The sequence below is a fragment of the Ctenocephalides felis genome, unplaced genomic scaffold (assembly GCF_003426905.1).
Source record: "Ctenocephalides felis isolate EL2017-DRISC unplaced genomic scaffold, ASM342690v1 CF-g0.4_SCAFFOLD_01886, whole genome shotgun sequence".
NCBI lineage: Eukaryota > Metazoa > Arthropoda > Insecta > Siphonaptera > Pulicidae > Ctenocephalides > Ctenocephalides felis.
In genome coordinates this window covers 15801063-15829051 of record NW_020538040.1, presented here as the reverse complement: position 1 = coordinate 15829051, position 27989 = coordinate 15801063, and the positions used below count along the sequence as shown (strand labels likewise).

Here is a 27989-nt window from a genome sequence, read left to right as displayed (position 1 = left end):
ATTAACTTCCCGTAGGGCAAGTTATAGTAATCGCAAAAAAATCGAAAATGAAAATTTTTATATATCTTTACGTTTCAGAGGTTTCTGAACATTTTGGCATACCTTAGAAAAAATGGATGTATGTGTGTGTGTGTGTGTGTGTGTGTGTGTGTGTGTATGTGTGTGTGTATGTGTGTGTGTATGTGTGTGTGTATGTATGTATGTGTGTGTATGTATGTGCGGATACAAATTTTCGTCGACGATTTCGGGAACACGGATCAACCGATTTGAATAATTCAAAAAACATTCGATCCGTATTGATAAGGAGACGTGCTGATTAGTTTTTGGCAAAGGCAGATCAAGCCGTTCCGAAGATACGGGGCAAAAAGTTCCGAAAACGGTAACTCAGTTTTTAATAGAACGGAGCGTCCGATTTTAATAATTCAAAAAACATTTTATTTGTATTGACAAGATGAAGAATCGATACAACTTTCATGAAGGTAGGTCCAGCGGTTTCGGAGATATATAGGAAAAAGTAAAAAAATGAGCCATTTGGCGGTCAAAAATGATCATTTGACATATGCACATCAAATTATCAGACATTTTATAGAGATTTTAACAATAATGAATTTGTAATTGTAAACTAATTGTAAAATTTGTTAACATTCCTATCGGTTCCGTACCAATGCTTAGTTTTTCAAAAAAAACTAATTTTTTGTCCAATTTATAGTTTCTCAAAAATCTTATTTTTTAGAACTAATTTTTTTTCAAAAATGTTAATCGTTTTAAAAAAAAATAATAATTTTTGGTACGGGAAGTTCCAGCAATTTGCCTTAAGGCACGATGCCCTAATTGCCTTAAGACAGAATTCCACTTACAGCTAGTTTTTCATTTATTTACTTTTGTAATCTTTTTATACAAAGACAGACAAATGAATTTATATAGATTATTTATAGTAATCTTTTTATACAAAGACAGACAAAAGTATTTTTTACTATAATTGGTATACATTTTATATTAATTTTCAAACATATTCATCTTTCCGTGGGTATTTTATATAAACTTACAATTTACTATGAATATTAATCAAATATACAAAATGTTCGTAATCATGTACAAAAAAAAAGGAAAATGATGATTTTCCTAAAAAAGGCAAACATTTCTCTATTTAAGGGATAATTAGTTATTATGTTATCTCTCCTTAAGGAAGTAGAATTACACAAACAATAGGCTAATCATATAACCGCTATGGGTCATAGTATTTGTAAAAAAAAAAATTGTATCCGCACACACACACGCAAACACACTCGCACACACACACACACACACATCCATTTTTTCTAAGGTATGTCAAAATATTCAGAAACTTTTGAAACGTCGAGAAATTAGTTAGTGGTGAAATTTCTTTATGTTTGAGACTATTCACCAAACTATAAACTATAAAACTATAGAAATGCAAAAATTTTCATTTTCGATTTTTTTGCGATTACTATAGCTTACCCTACGGGAAGTTAATTAGTAAAAAAAATGTACAAAAATATAATCTATGCATTTAGGACGTTAGTAAAATAATATATAAGCAATAATAATATTTCAAAGCTTCAAGAATTAAAAAAAAAAAAATGACAACAAGAAGTGTTATCATAGCTTGGGTTTGTACTATACCACCTCGCACGGTTGGAATTAATCTCATCTCTGATTTTCCTCTATCGTAATTTTTCCATCTCCTCGCCTTTCGATCTGTGAAAATAACGCGAAAATACCTGTCGGTATAGTTTTATATCAGAATCGTTCGTGAAAGGCGGAGCCTGTCCGGTCCGCGGACTTCGATAGATCGGGGCGTTGCTGATTACTTTACAGTATGCGTATTGTATTTGTATACGTGTATTTATCGGTGTTCGTGTTTTCTATACGAACATATCGGTATATTGAATGTATATAGATTTATTCGCGATTGTGTGAAATGGGTTTTGCGCGATCGTGCGCGATCGTGCGCAATCGGCGACTCGATACACTTCGATATTGGTTCACGCCTTTTTCCAATAAACGGTAATAAACGGTTATAGAGTTAGTGGATGGATGTACTACTGTATGTAGTTAATAACTATATACTGATACACCTATTGATGCAATTTTTATTTTGTTCAATACTGATATGTTAATTTTTTTCTTAAGAATGGTCAGCACTATTATTTTTTTGTCGTACGAATACAACACACTGTTTTCTACTTTTATTGTTCGGACGTCTTTTCGTTTTATTATATTGGCCATGAAGGTGACAAAACTTTAGAGCATTAAGCTTTACACGGAATGGTTGCTACCCCTGGTGGAGGGGGTGGCGGAGTGTTTTAATTGAACTTGAAAGTAAAGTCCGCTTAACAACATGTAAATAACCAATAAAAATAAATATATCTTTCTTCATTTATAAACTTAGTAACAAATCAGTGATTGTAATTAGAACTGCAACAAATACATAATATACAAACAAATCAGTGTTTAATACAGTCCACAGATATAAGGGTTAAATTATAACCCAACAACCTGAATTATAGAAGGAGAGTTTTAAATAAATGTTATAACTACGTAACATAAAGTACATTTATATTACATATACATGTGGAAGCATCCTAACATACTTATTTTCTTTATTTGCTTATAATTATATTATTTTCATTTATTCATAACTTTAGTTTTGTATCTTCATTATTGTTTGTATGTTTTTTATTTTATTTTTATTTTTGTGTATTGACTTCACACATTAGCTCATACAATTTGTATATTCTGATTTCTAATTATTAATAATAAAAAAAATACTGATGTGAAATATCTAATGAAGAAGTATAATACCCAAGGGTAGACTTATGTACCAATCCATCATTATGTAGTATACATTATATAGATAATAAACCCATTCTACTTGCTTATTCCGAAATTAGTATGTATTTTCATTACGCATCCGAGTGGAAAGGGTTAAAATGTATCTTTTCGAACTGAATCTAAGTTTTGAATACAAATCTAAGTTTTGAATCTAGTTATTACCTTTGGTGGTTTGTTAGTTGTTACATGTTTTTTATATAAAAATTGGATTTGGATTATAATTTTAAACTAGCTGTAAGTGGAATTCTGTCTTAAGGCAATTAGGGCATCGTGCCTTAAGGCAAATTGCTGGAACTTCCCGTACCAAAAATTATTATTTTTTTTTAAAACGATTAACATTTTTGAAAAAAAATTAGTTCTAAAAAATAAGATTTTTGAGAAACTATAAATTGGACAAAAAATTAGTTTTTTTTGAAAAACTAAGCATTGGTACGGAACCGATAGGAATGTTAACAAATTTTACAATTAGTTTACAATTACAAATTCATTATTGTTAAAATCTCTATAAAATGTCTGATAATTTGATGTGCATATGTCAAATGATCATTTTTGACCGCCAAATGGCTCATTTTTTTACTTTTTCCTATATATCTCCGAAACCGCTGGACCTACCTTCATGAAAGTTGTATCGATTCTTCATCTTGTCAATACAAATAAAATGTTTTTTGAATTATTAAAATCGGACGCTCCGTTCTATTAAAAACTGAGTTACCGTTTTCGGAACTTTTTGCCCCGTATCTTCGGAACGGCTTGATCTGCCTTTGCCAAAAACTAATCAGCACGTCTCCTTATCAATACGGATCGAATGTTTTTTGAATTATTCAAATCGGTTGATCCGTGTTCCCGAAATCGTCGACGAAAATTTGTATCCGCACATACATACACACACATACATACATACACACACACATACACACACACATACACACACACATACACACACACACACACACACACACACACACACATACATCCATTTTTTCTAAGGTATGCCAAAATGTTCAGAAACCTCTGAAACGTAAAGATATATAAAAATTTTCATTTTCGATTTTTTTGCGATTACTATAACTTGCCCTACGGGAAGTTAATAAAATCTTAAAAAACATGTCATGGCTTATACACATTTTTTGAAAAATAATTTTGAATAATAACACATAGATTCAAAAAAAATAATAAAATAAAATCTTGTAAATACTCTGAACAGCAATGTTTAATTTCACTCAAGTTGAAAAGTAAGATAATAATGAAAAAAATGTATCCAAACATACATTCTATTATACATACACATTTTTGCTCTAACGTATACCAAAATAATTAGAAGGCTCAAAACACAAAACTATAAAATATAAACATTTTTTATTTTATTTTGCGACTATTATGACATACTCTATGAGATTTTTATTTCATTTATTTTTAATTAATAATTTTTATAATGGCTCTGGATGAATCCTTATTGCTAATAGGAGAAGTTATTAAAATAGTAAAAAAATTGAGTACAATTTTGATATTTTTATCAAAAATTGACAACATAAATTATAAAGTTTATAAAGCTTGAGCTGTCTTGTTACATTTTATACTTCATCAGTATTCTGATAAAAATTGCATCATTAAAATAATTATTATTGAATTCTAATACATATGTTTCAATATAAAACGAACAATATGAATACTCTATATTTTTTATGAACTGTAACTCTATATTTTTCTAAAATTTTATTTTATAAAACTATAGTTAGTTTGAAATCAAATCTATTAAAAATTGCTAAAAATTTGTGTTGAAGAAATTGTGTTAAATAGTTAGATAGTTGTCATTTTACGATTCAACAGACACATGAAAATGCAATGTACATACAAGAACACAATATACATGAGATTGATTTACAAAATTGATTATTCAAATATTTTTTATTAATTTTTGGAGAGATAATAAATCGTTATTAAATGCCACAAAATTAAAATTAAGTGTTGATGACTTCAAATTATACACATCCATACACACACATGTATATATATATATATACATATAGATCTATTCTTTACTCTCGACTTGATTTATACCTTACTCATTCTTGATTTATGGATTTGCGTTGTTTTCACATTTCTGGAATTTACGCACATCTAGCTGCTGGTCATAAATATTGAACTGTCCTCTTTAGATATATCAAATATCCTTCACAATATCTGAGCAACTAGACAATGAATTTAATTAACCACGATTTCTTTACAAAATCAGCAATGTGCTTTATTATGCCATCATACAAAATTGGCAGTTTCAATACGACAAAACGTATGTATTAACAATATGTTTTTTATATAATCAACGTGTGAGGGCCACCAATACTCACATATATGTAATACATTTCTTTCTATTTAATTTTTTTCGAATCTTGAAATCACTTGTCAACGTGTCAGTCTCGAATGCACGAAAGCGTTCAGTATTTTTTCCTTTATAATTTTTTTTTTATTAAATTTTGTTTCATTTCACATTGCGCACACTTTGAATAAGTATGGTGTATCACGTATTAAAATAATCGACTGATTATATCTTTTGATATTTGATAGACAGATAAATTGTTGTTAGCCAAACTGCGGTTTCAGGCACAAAAATTTCACTAGGGGTTTCTCACCTCGAAAGCGTAACCGCATATGTGAGCTTTCGTTTTTTTGCGGTCAAAACAGTCTGGCGTTATTTATTTTAGCTTCAAAAATTGATAGTGAAATTTGCGGTAACTGGCCGTCAACGTTATGTATTGTTTGACTCGACAGCAAAAACGAGCGTGAATTATCTTCATTCATATAATACATAGGATGATCGATGCATATTTTGTATTGTGGCTCTTTTTTGAAATGAGCTTTGCTAGCACTGGTGAAGATCCGAGATATTACTGATTGATAGAGTCTATTAGTTGTGATGTGATGTCTAAAAGTGATCGAAATTCTACGTGTTATGTTTTGAGTAGTATTGGACTGATAGACACGCGTTAATAATTGATATATTTTTTTATTTAATTTTTTTTTATTCTACGCATTTGTTAGTAATATTGTTCTAAATGATGGCATAAATAGATTTTTTCCATTTGAGTCATGAAAGCAATCATTCATTACGGTTTGCGACTAAAAACTAAAATTCAATAAACTTTTATTACTGTGCAAAATATCTCGTAAACACTTTAAACACTTTACATAACGCTTGTATTAGATGTTTTATTGACAAATTGTTAATATCAGTCAGATGGGTGTGTTAAAAGTGAAACTACTGTACAGCACTTACTTTCCAAAGAGCATAAAATGATTCTTGAATCGACATAGAAATATTTGTAATGGGAATAGAGGGACTAGTGGTGCATGGCATCGTGCCTTAAGGCAAATTGCTTGAATTTTCCGTACCGAAAACTAAATTATTACAAAAAATTTCGCAAAACTTTGAAAAAATTAGATTTTTTTAATATTTTTATTTTTCTTGTATTTTGATTTTTTTTTGAAAATTTTGAACATTTTTTAAGCAATCGCGCTGCATAGCTGATTTGGAGTCGAAATTTGTATCCGCACACACGCGCACACATACACACATACATAATTTTTTTAAGGTATGCCAAAATGTTCAGAAACCTCTACAACTTACTCTACGGTTAAGACTAGTAGAATTGCCATATTATGCGAGAATAGGCCTATTAGTAATCATAAGTCTTTTACTTCGAAAATATTGAATTTACCAGTCCGTTTCACCAAAAACTTGGGTTTTTTTCCTACTAATATAATTCTTCTTAGAATCGAACTCGATTCTCATTAATTATTGCGATCACGCGCTCGTGCCTCTGTTATACACTGTTTGTATTGATAATTTTTTCCACAATACAGTCAAAAAATTATATCGAGCGTAACAGATTTTTTTCAATTGTTTATCAGATTACTGGTCTGTGCTGGGACGACTATAAATAATAATCATATAGTTTATTGATTATTTTTGTTGTACTAAGCGGATATGTAACATCCGTTCAATTGTGTGAACCGTACAGAAAATTATTAACTTCGATGTACGCAGTGCAACTGCCTGAGAGAGAAGTCAATGGAGGAAAATGTTTAATGAAATTAGGACGCCAAGATGACATCGAATATCATTTCAGAAACTAAGTCCACAAAGTACAATTTCATTTGAACTACTTTGAAAACAATCAGCCCAAAAACACATGCTGATCCTCGCGTTTCAAAGGTTTCTGAACCTTAAAAAAAGTTGTGTGTGTGCGTGCGCGCGTGTGTGTATGTATGTGCGGATACAATTTTTCGTCGACGATTTCTGTAACACGGTTCAAACGATTTCAATGATTAAAAAAACATTTGATTCCAATTAATAAGGACATGTTTCATTTCCAAAATACTAATATAAAAACTCTAACTTCAAATATCTGAATTGAGAAAAACTTAAAAAATATGATTTTAAACATACTAAATTGATGATATGAACTATAATTTTAGAATGCGTATTTTTACATTGTATGTCATTCTCAATAATTTTATAAAACGTGTATTTTTCCTAGACCCGCATCTTGAGCATCACTGTTCTTCATCAATGCGTGTACGAGAGTACTTGTCTCGCGTTTGTGTAGAAGTTGCATTATCGGTCATTGGAGCGTAGATTATGAATATTACATATTTCATAATTTATATTTCATATTCATTTGTTGAGCATTTTTAGCTATTATCAAGTGAAAAACATTCTATTTATTAAAAAAATGTTTTTTAACTATTTATTGATGAGTGATGGTAGGTGAAAGAAATCGATCAGTTAATAATATAAGAATAAGAAATTTTTCAACAATTTCTTATCACTATTTTGTATTTATTTTTTTATTTGCGTCTATTCCATCCTGAACATCAGCGAATTTTTGGCCGTATTTAAACATCTAAATCGGATGACGACCCGGGGCGTCCGGGTATGAGGGTAGATGATCACCACTTGATGAGTGAAAATGAAATTGATTAGTTATTACTCTATTTATTACTAATATAGTTATGAATATAATAATTTCATTAAATGAATGATTTATTAATATTAGTGGAGTTAAATTACCATTCGGCGGCTTCTGTTTGCGTTTATTGATGCTTCCGCTCGACCCGATTGATATTTATTGGAATATGAAGTATCATTATGAAGTATTATTGAATGTGTGACAAACCTACAAAGAGAAATATATATATATATATACAACATCACCATTCAAAATTTACAATCTCATATCTACATAATATTAAATGACTCTTCAATAGAATTTTATACTGACTGAGATTGTTATTCGATCAAAGACATAACATTTGGAATTTAAACAAATGCTCCCACGAGATCATATTTTTGTTTATACAAATCAAAATCGCTGTCTTGTTTTAAGTAGATAACGAAAACGCATTATTTAAATATTTATTCGAAAGTCGACACGTTTCTGCAGGTGATTTGTAATTTATAGCTTTGTGTTTATAAATTGAGCACTGATTTACAAAAAATGAAATGACACCTGTGTCCGATATTTTAAAATAATAACAATATACCACACACAAGGGTTTGATTGAAATATAATATTTTATAAAAATGTAATCTTTATTATTATTTTATATAAATATTTTAACAGATATGATTGGGTCTAAAAATTATTTTCATGCGTCAAATTCTTATAATTAGATATCTGTGCGGTTTTGATAATTTGAGCTCTAATTACATAACATAATATTAGTTCTAAATGAATTTGCCGGTCGAGCGTAATTTGAAACCGCCAAGACGTTTATTGAGAATTCAATTCTATAGCCATATGATTATGTATGGAATTTCTGAATCATACAGGGTTATAATTAGAATAAAATATAATTTTAATTGTTTGTTTTACAGTAATAAATTGGTAACAAAAAATGATTTAAAAAAAATCCAAAAAAGTCCAAATTTTTTTTTTTGCACTTGATACATTTTGTGCAGAATAATTTATTAAATTAGTGTCAATATAAAAATAGTGTCAATAAAAACTTTAAGTGTCAAAAAACAATTATTGAAAATATACCAAATCCAAAAGTTCAGGTTTTTCACTTATTTCAACATGCACATTTTTCACTCACTTCAATCTTGTGAAAAAATCAAAGACTATAGTCTATGGTTTTCGTGTGATGTGGTAGGCAATATTTGATGCAAAAAAAAAATTAACAAATTTCTGCTGCAATTTAGGCAACATTTTTCTTTCTCCAATTTATTTTATATTCATTTCCATACATTTTGTACTATACTCGATGTCGTGACTTGTCCAGTATATAAGCAAAAAAAAAAAAATTAAAAAATTTAAAAAAAATTAAGTAATGTAGAATGAAATATACATCAATAAACAAAAAAGTTTTGATTTAGCATGTTAGAACAAATAATTTGTTTTTTTTTTCAAATTTTCGATTCATTTTATAAATTGTCCTTTACCGCGCGGCAGTTATCTTTTTCCCAGCCCTGTCTGATATTTATATATATATATATTTATTTATATCTGTGCATATTAAATTGCATTGTTTAAACTTTGATTTGTCATTTAAGAAATGCCAAAGTGCTTGCCAGCCGGCTGCATAGCTTTCGTATCTACAATGTTTCGAGTTAAGCCAGTTCGTGATTGATAATTATTTTCTGCGGTGTCGGGCGACGTTTGGCAGATATCGGATATCTCATATACTTATGAGCGATTCAGAGAAATTAATTGTACTGTTATTTATTTTAATAATTTTAAAATTGATTCACACGTACTGTCGGAAATTGATATAAAAGTTATTGGTAAGAGTTCTTGGAACGGAGGAAAGGATTGTTGGGAATGATTCTCTTTGGCGTTATCGGTGATGGGAAGCAACTATGTATTTATGTAATATATACATCCGAGAATTAATTAGTAATTAATTATTTGAAATTTTGAGCCTAATAATTTCAGAGAATTCATCTGTTCCAAAACTCGGTGCAATGAATATTTACCAAGAATTTGTTACCTATCGATCCATTACATTACTACCTATCATTTAATATCTTTTATAATTACAATTTTCTGAAAGAATCAAATATTTTGCCTTTCTTGTACCTCGTCATAAGTTTAATATGTGAGATATTTCCGAACGCCGCCTCTCGCCTCTTTATTACAACTCACCCTAACTTATTTTATATTAAAATATGAACGACGCATAATGGGATGCCAGAGATGAAAAAAAGTATAGAAAAAATATCCACCTTATAGGTGCCTACAATATCGCAGATAATATATTGCTTGTATTAAAATATAAATGTAGGTAAATGGGTGCACACGAACACCCACAAACATACAAACACAGATAGTATATACATATATAATAAATATATATGATAAAATAAAGCTGCCAAAATAATTATAAAATTTTGTCTAATTATAAAATTAAATAAATGTTAACGATTATTTATTTAGTACGTTTCGACACTGAAAGAAATATGTGCCATCATTTAGCAGTTCATACCAAGAAAAATGAAATAACGAAATCAAATACATTAATATAGTATTAGATCAAGTACTTGCTTCATCATAAGAAATTTGTTTTAATGTATAAAAATAAGGTTAATGACGACAATCAAATAATAGACAAGAGAAAAACCTATATAAAATATTTAAAATATATTTATTATTATTTAGTATTTTTCGATTAGTATATTTTCATCAGATATTCATTAAGAACTGTATCAAAAACACTCATAAAACATTAAAACTGAACTAAGATGACATTGAAAAAAAAACTGCAAACCTAACGAAATCATATTGTATGATTAATAAAATGAATTTATTTTAGGTGAACTGTATTACAAAATCTCATTCATCGTTTACTAAATATCATATCAATATCACAAATAAAATAAAAAATCAGAATTTTTCATCAAGACAAAAATGATATAATGCTTAGGAGCATTAACTTGAATTTTATGCATTTATATACGTGTTTGTGCCTGTTTTATCTATGAAATTAAATATATAATTAAGCCACATTTATGATTCTATAAATAATCATTCCTCAAATTCTTAACATTCGATCAAATTTCACAAAAAATATAAAAAGTTTCTACTATTCGTTAAGACGAAAATCATGTAACTTGCTTTAATCTATCTTTTATATTTGGCTATATTTGTCATTTTCGATTTATACAGTAAAAACCGACTTTTTTCACTAAAAAAAAACGGTTTTCAAATTCCATAAATTTTGCCAAAAAAACGGTTTTTAAAACCGGTTTTTGAAAACCGACAAACCCTAGCCATGATGCATTAATTTGCATTTGATGCAATTATGAAGGATTTTGTGCCAGTTTTATTTAAAAATCAAATAAATTATTGCACTTCATACATCTAATTATTTAAAAAAATCCTAATCCGACTCCGCAAGTTCAAAATCGTAACTTTTAGCATAGTATCACAAATTGCATTAAAGCAAAACCACATTATGCACTAATTGACATTGGAAGCAATTTAAGTTTTTGGGCCAGCTTCGTCCATAAAATCAAATAAACGATTGTCAAATATTTTTATCTTTACAATTCGTCCCTGTCCATTCAAGATCTTGATGACAATCGACCGAATATCAAAAATAAAAAAAATGTTCTATATTTTTTATCAGGGCGAGGTCCATGCAACGGATGCTGATCCTTGCGCACACAATAGCTCTCCGAACTTTATATTTAGTTCGATGACTCAAAACGCCTACGTGTTCTGTTTGATTTTGAATTGAATGGGATTTATTAAAAATTATTAATTTTCTCTTGCCTTCGTGTATATATGTCCTTTTACAAAGCACAATGATGTGTGTATCGTTGACACCTCGACGCAGAGGACAATGGACCACGGGAAATAATAAATTTTTTGTTTTTGGTTGTAAAAAATGAAGTGAAATTCAATTATCAATTTACTTTAATACCTAAGTCTTGGTGTGTCTCAAGCCATGGATAATCTATCCTTTACCCCGTGTCTAAAATTTTCATTAAACTTACAAAACCATCATTACCGATTTTAATAAACTTCAATAACGCGTCAAACAACAAAATTGAATCAGCTAATCCTCTGTGGTTCAATGTATACATATTTTCTCATAGTATAATATTATGGAGGGTTCGTTATGTAATGTAATGTATAGTAGATTAACCTGTGTACAGGAGGAGGTTTTCGCGCGAGCTACAGACGATGCTGATGTTTTCGTGTTAATAATTTTAACAAAATCTGTAATACCTATTCATACCTCACACTTGTATTATGGATATACATAAAACAGGGTAACGGAAAATCGGGAATATAATCCACCACATTCACCAAATAAACCTTCACCAGTCTATACTTTGGACAATTTGATTGACACCACATTTTTTTTATATAAACAATATATTCATTACCATTTTCCAACTTATAACTATTCCTCTATTTATTCCTCTATCATTTTCAACCCTTGATGTATTTCCTTTTGGGTATGAGGGTGTGATTTAGGGAATTACCACATGCTGTGCGGTTTTCCGAACATCTTTTGCCGTCGTAAAATCCAATAAGCACCACCATGGGTTAAAGAAATTCTAACAATATTCTGACACGCAAATCATGAACTGAAATATTGGATAATGAGAAATAGTAACACAGTAAATATATTGTGACTAGTTTAGAAACACTGGAGTAAAGGATTGTTTTGATGTATCATAAAAAAATTGCCAACGAAGACATGTGTCATATTAGGTTATTACTGATTTACTATAATTTTCAAAGTAAGTTGCAACAGTGGATCTTTTATTGCCATCTTATGATTAAGTGAAAATTTTATTATAAGTGTCGAGGTGGACGATTGAGAGATTTTTTTTAAATAAGCTGAAAAATGATGATTTTTTTATTATTATTATTTCACCATATAATTTACAACTGTCTTTAGTCGACGAAAAATGATGATAAAAATGAAACACAAATTATTTATAACAGCTTATTAACAATGGGTGTGTTAATTCATATAAATGAAAACAATAGATGCAAATCTATTTTTTTTACTAAAAATATATTTGATCGACTCTATTCATATACATCCATCGTACGTAATTTAGAATAATAAAAAATAACGGAGATTTTTAACGACTTGCTAAATATATGCCAAACTGACGTAATATTACACACGATTTTATATCATATTCACTTTTTACAGCAAATAAATAATTGAGCTAAAAATATGGGCATACAATGATGTGTAACTAAATCAGTACTAAAAATTTGTTTGAACAAATAATTTCCTCGAAATCTAAGATCAAGAAGTAATGAACAGATATAATTAGTGCTTTCCAAAAATTTTAAAAATATTAAATAATTAGATACATAAATGTGCTAAAAATGTGTGAAATATACACGATATCAGCCCTCTTCTATTGATTAGCGTAAGCGTCGTGTTAGCATGTACAACAACCTGTTCTCTCGTCGTGTCTAAAAATACTTTTAAGAGAAAATAAATTATTCAGATGAATATAATTTATGTTTTAGTATAATTTTAAAATAAATTTTTAATATACATATACTGACATAAATATTTGCTGTAGTTTTGACACGGGTTTCGGACGTTTGAGATACCAACGTTAACAATTGGCACCTAAATGTAGTGGGTGATGTTGAATCAAAAAAAAAAAAAAAATGAAAAATTTTTTTTTTATAAATAATCGTTTGTTCAATGAAGACTATATTACCATATATTACTAATAATGAATATAATTGATATGAAACAATTTTCTTAAATTCTAAAAACAAAAAAATGAGTAACTATTTTCAGACTTAAAAAGGATATCAGAGGATATCCAATTAATTGTACAGCATTTGGTTCTAATGTTGTCCTTTAAAAAATCAAATTCCAACTTTTCCCTCCATAATATAAATCTCTCCGATTTTACTTTACAACCGAAAATGTTCCCCGGTGCTGTTAAAGGGAGTTAATAGTTCTGTTGTAAATTTTATAGTTGGTGCAGCCGCATTAGCGAGTCCAGGTTAAATTAGATTGGTTGCGGCTGTACTCATCGGTTTATTACAACGGCATTGAAGAAAAGTACTACCGGTAAAGGATATAAAGGATATAGGATCTGATGTGAACGAGAGCCGTCAAAATGGCATTAGGTCACTTTTAACGAGAAACTATATGGGCACTTGGCTCAAAAGTTCGCAAAAGCCAGTGTGATTTGACACTTTTTTTTAATGAAAGTAGACAGTAAATTGAGTATTATTAAAATCACCAAGATAACAAATTTTTGTATCAAAATTACCTTTCTGTGGGGGTGCAAAAAGCATGTACCGTAGAAAAATTACAACATTGAATCAATGCATTTTTAGCCCTTTATCACATCCCCCTAAAAAATATTAGAGATGTAGAGGGCTAAAAAGAAATCCCCTTGCTTTCTACCACAAAACACAGGCTAGGATCTCTTCGGGCGCGTTCTTTTGTTAAAACTCCGTGTTTTTTTGTTGGCGTGAAACAAAAGAAAGCGCCCGCCAGAAAATTTATTACCTACATTGATTACGCATCGCTTCGCTGCGGTAAAAGCGTCCAGAGCTTCAGAATTCAATAGGAAGGCATATCTGAATCGGAACACGAGATTTAAATGGTGAAAAGAAAATGCAACCCCAGAAATTAGGGTTGATTGGAGGAGGAAGATCGATATTTGCAGATATTGGATAAATGGATAGATAATATATAATCGCAGAAACTGAAAACATCACGCGGATAGAATGTTCAATATGCTTTATAAATAAAACCATTATCAGAGACTTACAATATTTTGATGTGGTCGTTTTGACTCAATCACTATGCAAAGTTTCATCAAAATCCAAAAAGAGTAAGCCTCTCCTTGTTAGGCAAACTTTTATTTCTTCCGGGTACTTTTAAACAAATTGAACCCATTTATTTATTATTTTCTATTACCAGCCGCCCTGTTCAATAGGCGACACAAGCCCTTTTCAATTTTTTCTGTCAAAATAAAAAAAAATCTTGTATGTTTCGTTTCGGCATCTGAACCATAAAATCTGATCACCGGCGTATTACGCGATGACAAACAAACAAGCCGCACAGCGTCGGTTCGCAGACTAAAAAGAAAAAGTTGAAATCACGAAACGATACTACTCCGGCGATATAAATATTTTTTGATTTTTGACGAACGGATGAGAATTTTTATTATTGCTCCAGACACACGAAGCGCGTGCTACAGTATCCGTTGTATTCGAATAAATCGAAAAGAATGAGATTTTTTTATGACACCGTTCTCCCGCAAAACGCATTACCGAAAAAACTCGCGCCCTCGGATTAAAATATTTAGCTGATATTACGTTTTTGCCATAATCGTATCGTTATTAAGTTTGGTGAAGGAAGAATGGGGAAATCTTTGGAAGTGGTAACATATAGAAAGAACTTTGATTGTTATCCGAAATAGATAGAGTGGCGAAATGTGTAGAGTAGTTTTAATATTTCATGACTTTAATATTTTTCAATAACATTAAGTGAAACTATATTATTCAAAACAAAGATTACATTACACGTGCATACACCACCGTATATGCAGAAGCATTCAATCATTTCATTCTCCCGAAACAATAGAGATATAAGCGTGCAGCACGTGGGGTATACAGACCGCCCGCACGGCGTATTTCTACGTTATAAATATCTTTGGAAAATATTCATGAAAATTTATTGTTATTGCCAGTAAGAGGACGCTTTTCCTCTGCTTTTATATCTTCGGAAAAGTGGCAGCTATCCTTCTTTTGCGAGATCGTTTGTTTTAGTTAACGCATAAAGGAAAATATGTATTTTTTTTCAAATTTCAAATATTCATAATGCACTCGGGAATCAATTTCTTGGAGTACATACTTTAAATTATAATTCACATATTATGTTATAAAATTTTTATTTTAGCTAATTTTTGTTTTTTTTTCTTTGCAGGTAAGAATTTGGAAAACATAACGAGATCTTCAGGTTGCTCCAGCTGGGTAGTAAATGCAGAGAATAATACCAACCATTCATGAGCGGAATTTTTGTTTCACATAAAAAAATTAGAGTACAAAAAGTCAGTAATAATAAGCCTGTATATGCCAATGAAAAGCAAGAAATTCTGTTTAAACAATTTTTTTGGTATCAATGAATTATGTAGCTTATGATGGTCACCCTTCTGTGTACGAAAATGTTATTTTAAGTTGAAAAACCTAGCAAAGGTCAAACATATTGATATTGGATGTTTTGACAAAACTTACGTGTCAACTCACAAAAAACGCGATAATTATTTGGTATAATACAGAAAATTTTGCAATGTCACCTTAAACTTACCCGTAGAGGATTATTTAGTTAGTTAGTTACTTAGTTAAATTCATGCCATTTCCATTCAAATACATTAGTAATGAACTTATAATATAAAAAATACCCATCAAAAATATATTTCCTCCCCTATGGGGTGTTTCTACCCACTACTCACATCGAAGCATTTCGCTCGTTGTATGGAATAAGTTATGTATCTCGCCTCGCATTTTGTCTGTCCGAATCCCAAAGTGCCTTTCGAATCAAATATGCAAATATTTGAAACATTAAAAATTATTTTTCACAATGGCGCGTCGTTCTCTTTCCTACCAACCCCGAGGAAGGCACTTTTTTGCGTTTCACCCCAACGACGACGTGAAGGGAGGAATGTTGTGAAAGATTGTATGGAACTCATATATAAACATGTAGAATAGTATATATATATATATATATATATATATATATATATATGCAAATTATAAAATAATAAATTTGCCTAGGCGAGTAGTGCTACGATGCTAACAGAACAGAAACTATTGTGCATATTTCTAAAAATTGAATTGAATTTCTTGTTATCAAAATCCAATTGTTAAGACACATTGTCGCATAAAGTAGGTTGAATTTCTAATAAAGATATTTTCAATACGATAAGAATATTCTTACAAATATTAATTTATTTGTCCTGCTCAAATTCCAAAAATATGCGGTGATCCTTGCAAAGCTGCAACCTTAGAATTTTTTTTATCACATTTGTTAATACTTTACTTCGTCGATCAAAATATTCAAATATCGATTTACGATCAATATAACCAATATCCATAAAAAAATCAGAAAAAAATTAATGACCCCTAATCAATCACGACAAATTTCCATAGACCAGACGTTTTGCATTCATGAACGGATTCTATCGATCTTTTAACACGGTCATAAAAAAGTATCGATCTTTTTCGATAACCATGAAAGAGGAGTTTTCAATGTGTTCAAATTTCACTTATGCCTTTAGTTCACGGATATATTCAATAACCGAAAATAATATATACAGTGTCGTTCGGAAAGGCCGCGCGTGTCTAATACTTGGTGTTCGCACATTTAAAACAGTGATAGGGGTACTACCTACGAGGAGAAAAAACGTTTGAATTTGAATATTTATTTTTGAAATTTATTTAAATTGATTTTATGACAAATAATGTTTGACTTGATATATTGTTTATGAAGTAATTTGCATAAGTTTGCGAAAGGGAGAGTGTGAAACATTCGCGAATATTGAATGCATGCATTCATATTTTATGTATTTTTGCATAAATATTAAATTTATAAAATAACTATACAGCTGCTGTAATGGATAGTGTTTGTTGACCATTTATAAATGATGAATGAATATATAGTAAATGATAAAAAAATACTACCCCGTTATATTCCATACTTTCTTCATATATATTCTATACTATATTTTTATATTTATCCAATTTTATTCAATTTGTTCTTTACAACTGATTTCTTCATTCTTCTTTTTCTTTTAAATCGGATCTTCTCCAATTCTTCTTGCTTTTCTTCTTATTCTTCCTCTTACAATTCTTCTTACTCTTTCTCTTACTCTTCCTCCTATTCTTCTTCTTACTATTCTTCTAATCTTCTTCTTACTCTTCCTCTTACTTTCCTTGCCTTTTTTCTTTCTTCTAATTTTATTGAATTAACTATTTTAATATTTTACTTCTTACATCTATTTATATGCAATTTCAAATAATTCTATTTAATTCTAATTGAAACTTTCAAATTTCATGTCATTGGTAAGAATCGATCCGAGGATTGCTGGCGCGGACTACTTACTCATTATTATTTTTTTGATTTAACAAAAAAAAATTCACATTGTTCACATCATCGTTCTCCTTACATCTAAATTATTTTCCTATCCCAAAGTACATGAAAAATCTATTACCTGATGACAAGAATCTATTATTAATTTACTTTTTTGTTTATAATCTGTCACGTCACTGCTTTTCGGGACTTATCTACGACGTAATAAAAATAATGAACGAATATTGTGATGCAAATCGGGTAATAAATAACCCGGGGACACTTACACACTCTCTCAGTGCAAATGCAAAACCCCCTTCGAAAATTTTTGATATGCAAAAAATAGAACTACGACCGCAGTACTACACGTATGGGGCAATGAATGACAGAGAACGATATTTCACGCTTCACACAACATTTATGATATTGGTATTTTCAAATAGAAGAGCAAATAATATTGTGAATGGTTAAAAATAGGGCATTGTGTTGGAAAACACAAGGATTTATACCTGGCCGAAGGTAGAAATGATCATATATGCGACTTGTTAATATAATTCTTTGTAGCATCCAGTTATTTTCCAATTTCCAACTCCTAAGGAATGATCTCTGCACAAAACGCAGGCGTGCAAAAGTTCAAAGAGTAGAAAATTTCTACATAGACAACACACGTTTCTCATAGTCGTCGAGTTTTGTTAATTAATATTAATTTTATAGTAGCATCTCCTCTCATTGTTTCTGTGTTTGTGAGATAGATGCCCGTATGATGATGTAATTGTTTAATTGTGAAAAAGATAATTACTAGACTTTAATAAAGCTTTCTGTTAATTAGCGAGCGTGCTTCTAGCTTGTAGCATACTCTCTTTATTTGGGATCGTATACCTATTACGTTTGTGCTGTTAGATGAATTAAAAATAGTTGATATAATTTGGAATAGAATAGAATACAATTAACACTAATTTGATAAAAATTAACAAAGATCTTTGTCTTTGATTCTAACCTAGATTAATTTATTTGCAGACTGATAAATTTGCAACATTCTGCTTAATCACTCTCTTTTGCTATCACTTTGGTATCAGATTATTTATTCATTAATAAATAATTAATATATATATATATATATATATATATATGTATATGTATATATATAAATGGTGTGGGTCTATTACGATGCAGGTAGATTCAAATTAGTTGCGTAAAGTGCCTCCAAGGTTTTAATCTAACGTTAATTTTTGCCAAACACGAGTTTACTGTAGAACAAGGGACCATTTGCTAGTCATTCCTAATTAGGTATCAAAGGGTTTTTTAGTCTCATCATATGTGTAGAGAAAAACAGGGACAACGACGACCATGTTCATACAAAAGAGCGAGAACAAGACGATATCAAAGCATCGTCATGTGCTGCAGGTAGTAGAACACAGAGATAAGGGTATTTGTCATTTGTCCTTTTGCTCAACCCCTTTCGTTTCAAAAAATACTCCTAGCAAAAGAGTTGTGCTTCTAATTAAGAACTGAACCCGACAGACAGACGAACCCTGCGGGTAGAGCAATTCTCCCGAGGTTCTCCCGACATGAGGAGAACTTCCGAAAAATAAAAATTACTTCAAAAATATTTACTATAATTTTCCAAATACAATATTCTGCCACTGTTCCTGTTTACTTTTATATTGCTCCCTTGAATCAATCGCTGTAATTATTTTCAGCAAAAAAAACTTTTCACTCTAATGACAACTCAACTCGACTTCTGGATGTTTGGACTGCTAAATCATTTTCTCTTCATTTTCTTGTCAACTTTTGAAAAAGGGTTGTCGTTCTCAAGTGTTTATTGTGACAGGCGATTCTTACGATATAAAACAAATTGAACTAATAAAGTCAAATGGAATTTCCAATGGAAGAATTGTTGAAGAGACAATCAACTGATTTTGAAGGACGTGGAACCGTTTAACAATCGGTTGAAGAATTTAATATTAAGGGTGCTCGGATTTTTTATTTATTACATGTCTATTTGATGTAAGAATGTGTTGTCTTATGGGAAAGTATTTCAATTAGTTGTAATTTTCGATCAATTTTGATATTTTCATTAAATATTGCAGTAGCGTAGAGATGCGTCGTAGACTAATATAATAATTACGAAGAACAAAGTTTCGAAGTCGCTGTACGCGAAGAAATATATTACAATATACATACTCGGGTTTTAACAAGGACCAGGGATTGAGAACTTGGTCATATTATCGACGAGAAATTGTAACAGTATTCACCATATTCACCATCTATCTGGACTTTTGTATAAATAAGAAAATACCTAAACCAACTTAATGATCTACTTAAAGAACGCATACCATGTTTTAGATTATTACTGAATATAATAAATATTTTGTGTGAAAATTGTTTAATTCATTAATTCCAGTATAGACCATATTCGATATATATTTTTTTAAAATTTCGTTGTTCTGCAATCTGACCAGAAATTGATAACAATATATATGAATGAATAATCATAAATAGATTGGGAAAAGATTTCAATGTTTTCTATTTTATTTTCAAAATTGGGTTTTATGTAAGCTTCAATATGTTGGCTAAACCTGACATTATAGATACCCATAATACATATCAGCGTTTCCAGAGACTTTGAAGATTTTGAAGTGTATGACATCACTTCGGAAATTGTCAAAGAGTTTCGCGTTAGTGTGGTGGATATGATCTACAATCTACGGCACAACATATATATATATATATATATATATATATATATATATATATATTCTATCACGTGTGTGTATTTTATCGTATGCGTTTGTACATATTCGTTCCTTGAATAATAAATAGAATCGATTATGAAGGCATACAAGGAGTTTGTAAAGGAATATGGGAAGAGAACACACAGCTCTTTGAAAATTTCGCGAAATAGCTCCATCGGCTTTGACAATGGATAGATGGATGAGTATATGACAACACACGACAAGAACAATTATGCCAACTCATAATGCGAGGTAAATCTCAAATCCCATTTGAGATAATACATATAGGTGGTAAAATATTAGAGTATCTGAGATCCGACTTTTTCCTGCACTATGTGGCTCTCAAAAGTTTAAACTTTTCCCTTAATCCTGTTAATGGAGTATTTTTTGCATTCGATTTCAATGTCAAAACTCACGATTTCTGGATGTTGCTCAGTTTTCCGCCATTCGTAGGAATTAAATTACGGACGCAATATCGTAACGAGAAAATTACCTGTCCGTTACTAATTCGATAAGCTAAAGTCGATAATCAGGTAACGTTCATCCGGACAGAAAGGTGATATATATATATATATATATATATATATATATATATATATACATATAAAAGTCCGAAACAGTGGTATAATTCAAACCCCCACGTGCCGGACTCCAAAAAAAATTCGTTTAGGTTTCTAATGGACATCTAACTCTCCAAAGCAAATAATAAAAATCCATAATGTTCTGATACGAATGGCGTCCACTATATTAATTATTGAATAAAAATATTTTTTAGTAATCCATTTGGTACAAAGGATCAAAAATTTTATGCACAAAAAACAACTGGATTTAAGCACCCTTCGAAGCGTTAATTTGGGTAGAAAATTTGCAGCTTGCATATTCAAAAAACTAGTTATGAATTTTTTTATACATATATATGCTTACATGCACACATATAGGAAACGATTAAAATATATTTGGAACTTTTGAACTCATTTTTTGCTGATCAATGCTTAATTTCTAATAATACACACACGTACTCATGTAAATACGTACTATTTAAAATTTTATATGTTGAACTATTCAATAAATTAATATCTGCATATTATAAAATTAAATGAAATGATTGAAAATTATTTTAACTCCTCAATAATATATATTAGTTTAATGATCATTTTAATTATATTATCTTTAACTGCCCTTGAAAATATAGGTGTAATACCAGAATAATTCGCTATAGTTGAATTAAGATTTTTATTAAAACTTATTCGACTTTTTTTTAAATTTTAGCAACATCATTAAGTAATTTGCTCTATCAGAGAGATTTTTTAGTTATACTATTTTTGTCTATATTGTTTCCAGCATCTCCAAATTACAAGATCATGTGATTTTTTACCTAGCCAAATGACGTTCAACGATTTTTTTAACAACTATCAGCTGTCCGTCATTATCATCAAAATTATCACAAAAAATTTTTTTTTTAACCTTGCAAAAACTTGTCTTCCCAAAAACCATCGTGTGAACCAACAATTTAAGATTTTTTGGTAAGACGTTAATTTTTAAGCCAGCATCTGTTTCCAGGCTATCAGAAACTCATTAACGATACCTACTAATCGATTGTGGTAAATATACGTTATTTTCGCCAAGAAATAAATTTTCTGGGGAGTTTATTAAGTATTTCCCAAAATCAATTCCAGCTATTGAAATCTGTAACCCTTGCACACACATGCCTGTACAAATAATACAACCCCCACCCCGTCACACATTTCTTAGCTGAGTACCCTTCTTAGCAATTACAAACGCGCGTACAATTCGAACCTTCAAATCAGATATATCTACGCGTACGTATATTCATATATAAAGTTGGTGGCTTCATTACGATTGTTTCAGAAGACAATGTGAAATAGTAAGAGAGCTAAAAGGAATTGGTAAAACGACTTGGGAAAAATCTTAAAAATGTATGAAATTGGTGACTACTTAAGGGGTATTTCATTGTATACTCTTGCAACTTTTTTAGGATCAGTCAGATTTTTTAAACACATTTTTATACAAATTTTCTTTTTACTATTTCTAGGTATGCATATGTATATAAAAGATGTATAACTTTCATTTAAATTATCAATAAATTGAATCTATCAAAAGTGCCAACGATCATATATAAAGGTACCAGAACTATTAACTGCATCCACAATATTAGCCCCTTGTCTTCAATCGAGAAAAATAGTAAAATTGAGTTGAAGACATTTAGTAATTACGTCTTGTAATTTGTAATAAAAATGCATCAACTCAAAAAAGTACAAAGTACTCTTTCCAATTTAATGAGAATCAACAATTAATCAATATTGAATCTGGTTTTCTCCAAAATAGATAATATCATAGTTGAATAAATTTAAAAATACCAACAAAGTAAATAGGATTAAAGATGGATAAAATACATATATTGTTTATGAACTAAGACAAAAATGATGTGAGGTAAAGGTTTCCCATTTTCGAGTCTTTTCCACTCATTTTTCCTCTGAGTCTTCTAATTTCCTCTACTAGCCCTTCAATTAATTTAATACATGTATGAGTAGTATCTCTAGATTTATCAATCCACGGAAGAGAGGCACATCACATCAAGCAGTCAGCCTTCTTACTTCCAGTATTGATTGATCATAAAAGCAAAAACACCCTTATTTCGGCAAAAGGGTTGAGTTTAGAAACTGACAGGCAGGGAGGTTTTCTAACGACGAATAATAGGAAGTGTGTGTGCGCGATTGTTAGCATTCACTTGGCAGAGATGAATTTAATTGTGGGTAAAAATTTACCTGGGGAATTAAAATTTTAGGTTGTATAGTCAGAAATCACTTGGGTCTACCTACATAAATCACTGAAGTTGTCAAATATTGTAGTGGCATCGTGGAATTGTAAATGAAAAATCATACAAATTTTTAATTGAATGTTTGTGAAAAATTTAATAAATTAAGCTGGTTTATAGAATTTTATTACACTTACAATTCTTCCAAATTTTTGATACTTTTATTTCATTTTTTGAATCTGTATCAACTTATTTTTTATGCAGTGCTTTACCGGGATTCGAACCGATGGACATTGGATTTTGAGTTTATTACAATACATATTTTGATTTATTGATTTAGTAAAATAAGTTAAACTATATTCTATATATGGTTTAACGTTTACGTTTGTAAAACTTCCAATATCATCCCTTTAAAATCTATTTATTTCGTGTGTAATTTACCCTTAGGTACTTCATCCACAATCTACGTATCCCATTATATTTTTGTCTATTTGTTTATAAAATAATATGTAAATAAATTCGAATACTACAATGAACCTATTCTCTCCAATAAATCAAGCAGTACCTCTACATCCATTTAATACGCCTCAATGCAATATCATCTGCCACCCCGAAAAGGGTTGAAATGAAACTTCAGATATACGAAATACGAAATACGAAAATCAGAATGTATAAACTTACGTCTTCTTGGGAGAGTATTGATATTTTAAGATTAATTATATCTCTTGCCGCTTCTCTTTGTGAATGACATATTAGATTCATAAGCGGGTATTATATAGGATTTTGGTTTTAGACTTGTGTTCTAGAGTTTTGTGCAAACTTGGCAATATTGGATAATGAACTTGCGGAAATCGAAGATTGGTTAATTAATAATCATTTCTCATCCAGGAGTAATTAAAAATTCATTAATAATAAAAGTTGTAAATTATATCTGTGGACAACACCTTGCATCATCTTATGTCTCATATTTTTTATCATTTTGTCGAGTAATTACTCAGCCAGTAAGTTGTAATTACTCAGAGAAGTGACAGAAAAATTCTTCACATGGGCCATAGTAATTTTATTAAAATCATTTAGTTAAAAATGTATGAAGAAAATCTAATGGATCAAAGAAAAATATATTTTTTGCCGAAAGTTCTGGAAAAAAACACTAATTTTTATGTCACACATATGACTAGCATAGTTCAATATTATGGATTTTTTTCTCTTACCAAATTGCGTATGTCTGACAAGGCTCAAATAGGACTTCTAACCGTCAGACTCCTAACTGACTTATATGAAAATTATGTATGTAGTTTTCAGCTCCAAATTAACATTTTTTTTTAATTATATATTAATTTTTCTAGTTATTTGTAGCATTTTTGAAAATCGTTTATAAAATGATAATTTAAGTATTTCCTTTATCCATGACAAAAAGCGTACGCCGTTTTTATCGCCACGTGCTCCATTATAATATTCAACCCTTTCCATTACAAAACTCACCCCTTTCAAATTGATATTTGCATCAGCGGACGCCTAAAGGTGTCTCCATCCGATAAGCTAAAATCTACGCGATCCATTTCTCTCTCTATTGAGAAATTTCCTCTATTGAGGACGAGGCTCTGAATCCTCATCCTCGGAGCAATGAAAATCTTAGCTCTTAGCTAATTAACAGATTGGATTTCTACAAAATACTCTTCGGCTTTTATTATTTCAAGCCATTAATTCGAAGAGAGAAATAATATAACAGATTGCCGCCGAATCGGTAGGAGAATGTTAAAGTTAGAATAGGATACATATTCGAGGACGAAATATTATCGAGATATCCTCTTCCAAGCATCTTTCTAGACCATAAAGTTTTCAATTAGTGATTGAGTTAATTAATATGGATTCGGTAATGATTTTTCGATTGGAGAGGGAAATGTTTTATCCTTATACTTCGAAAACATTTTTCCATAGTCAATAATATCGATACCAAATCCTACATGTCTTTCAATTCTGTTACATAACGACAAAATCCTTCCTTTCAAGAGTTCCACCAAACTGTTTTTGAATTAAAACTCGTTTTAATTCAAATACAGAAATTAATGGAGAATATTGTGGGAAGGTTTTCATATCGCTCGGAATATTTCATCAACGAATTTAATATTTCTTGTATTCGGGAATATATATCTACTATTGAAGATTGATAAGTTCCTTTCATACTCTGCGCATTGATTAAAGGGTTTTCATTTCGTCATATACAATTTATCAAACGAAAATTTATCAATTCAGCAAAACGAGTTCTACAGAAAACAGATAATACATAGGAATATATATATATATATATATATATATATATATATATATAACAAAAATCATTTATAAATTTCAGAAACGATTTTTTCCAAATTATTTATTATTATCCTTCAAAATATATTTAAATAACGATTGTATCAGAATTTTCATTCCAAGAGTTTACATTTACAAATCAACATTTTGGGGAGTTGCTCGGCGTTGTTTGCTTCGACAAAATAGGGATGAAATTAATACGATTATCAGACAGAAAGGAATTAGTTTAGCCTTGTCTGTCTTTTGCGAATTTACTTATTTGATTATGGAACTGTCTCTTCCACCTTTAGACTTTGAACACAGTCTTGACAAAAAGAGCGAAACTGTTTTAAGTTGTAACAAGATTATTAGTTATATTTTAAATAAAATATTCAAATGAGATATTTTCAAAAATGCTCGAGTTGCTAAACGATATTTTTCTGATCCATTATTTACCCTTTGAGATATTTTGTTCGTGTCGGGCGGGATATTGTGTTTTCTTCTCCTCGAAGGGGTTTTTGTTCGTTCGAGCACACTTGATTTAATAAGATGTCGTTTTATTTTGTCAATCACGCATTAGATAAAATGTCTAATTGTATTTGGCGCCCGTTCCTCTAGATTGCAGAGTCTCTTAATGATTTCCGATGCTCCGAGCGTTACACGACATTTATTGGTCTGGAAAACCGAAAACATGAGATCGAAGGAAGATATACACAATCAGAATATGATGTAAATAATATATTTAATAGTTCACTTCTATTCAAATTTCACGCTATAAATCGTATTGATCGTAACATAAATTATTGAGAGAAAACGTGTTTATTATATCTACGCCTTATACGATAAACTACATATGGAGGTATTCGGCAGCTACCGAACTAATCAATAGTAATAAAATTTGATTCGAAATTAATTATCGGATTCAGTCGGGACTGGTCTAGGTAAAATAATAGATTTAAGGGGGTATTCTAATGTAGAAATTCAAAAAAATCGATTTTTTTTATTTCATATTTTCAAAGTTTAACTATCTAAGAATATGGGTACGAGAAGGTTTTTGAAAATTTGAATTATTTTTGGAGATATAGGCATTTTACTGACTCGGTCTCCATACTGGTTTGGCTTCACGCAAAACTTTAAATGCGTTTTTCTCGGAACAGACTTTTTCAGTACTTTTGACACGATTTCTCGAGTTTTAATCGACCGATTCACTTGAAATGTTCAGAGAGTCTTGTTTCTAGACCTATCTATAGCCCGAACTAAGATTATTTCCAAATTCCATTATTTACCATTTTGAAAAAATTCGAGAAACTCAAAAAAAAAACTGTAAAAAAAACACTTTTTTTTTCAAACAGTCGCCAATTTGTAAAAAAAAAATCTTTTTACTCATCGCTAGTTCGGGCGATTGCGACACCATTGTAGATTAATAATCTTTTTATTTGTTGCATTTCCGATAGCTAGGAGGGCTGAAATCATGTCAAGACTGAGGTGCCAATTTTTTAAGACCACCCACTTTATCAGCTGCCAGTTTTTCGCTTTTTAACTTTTTTATTTTTTAATTTTTGTTTTGTATTTTAATAATATTAATAAACAGGTGGTGAAAAATGGATAGCAAAAACATCATTGCTTTCTTTTACGACACTTTAAAAATGACCTAAAATTCATCGCTCTACACTAGAATACCCCCTTGAGGAGGACGGGGGTAAATAAATAATCATTGTTCTGTAAAAGATTAGATACTTTTTGACAGAAATTTGGCTTAATCGAATTACATTTATTCTAGTACAACATGCTTATTCAAATTTTCCTTTGATTTTTGTTTATTAATTTCAAGTTTAAAATTTTTCGTATAGTTTCTTATTATTCTCACCGCTGCCACCACGTATCACATGAACTATTCAATGAACGGAAAAATCCGGGTATTACTCATACATTTCTTTAACTATCGCAAATTTCATTTATCTCATACTAATTTTCTTTTATTTTTCCCGATAGAGAGCGACACTAGCCGAAAAGGAAGTGACCACGCTGAAGGAGCGGATGTCCGGCAACAGGACTCCGGAAACGGGAAGCGCGGGCGTAGCCGCGGCTGCGAACAAAGACACCGCATCGACGGGTGACTCATTGGCATCAGAATCCACCCCTGGACAAAACAGATCATCAGTCGAGGCCGAACTGATTAACAAGGAAAAAGAGGTAAGAATTAGTCTTACTGAAAGGTGAAAATGAAAATTTTGTATAAATGTGTTGAA

General features: G+C 30.3%; 1 protein-coding gene across 1 annotated transcript in view; it reads left to right on the top strand.

Annotated features, from left to right (window-relative positions):
- Positions 1–27989, top strand: part of LOC113376929 (homeobox protein cut-like) — a 153981-nt gene that overhangs the window by 45725 nt on the left and 80267 nt on the right. Inside the window, exon 2 of the mRNA XM_026617042.1 lies at positions 27733–27933. Within this exon, the coding sequence (XP_026472827.1) occupies positions 27733–27933 (201 nt within the window). The remainder of the gene's footprint in view (positions 1–27732; positions 27934–27989) is intronic.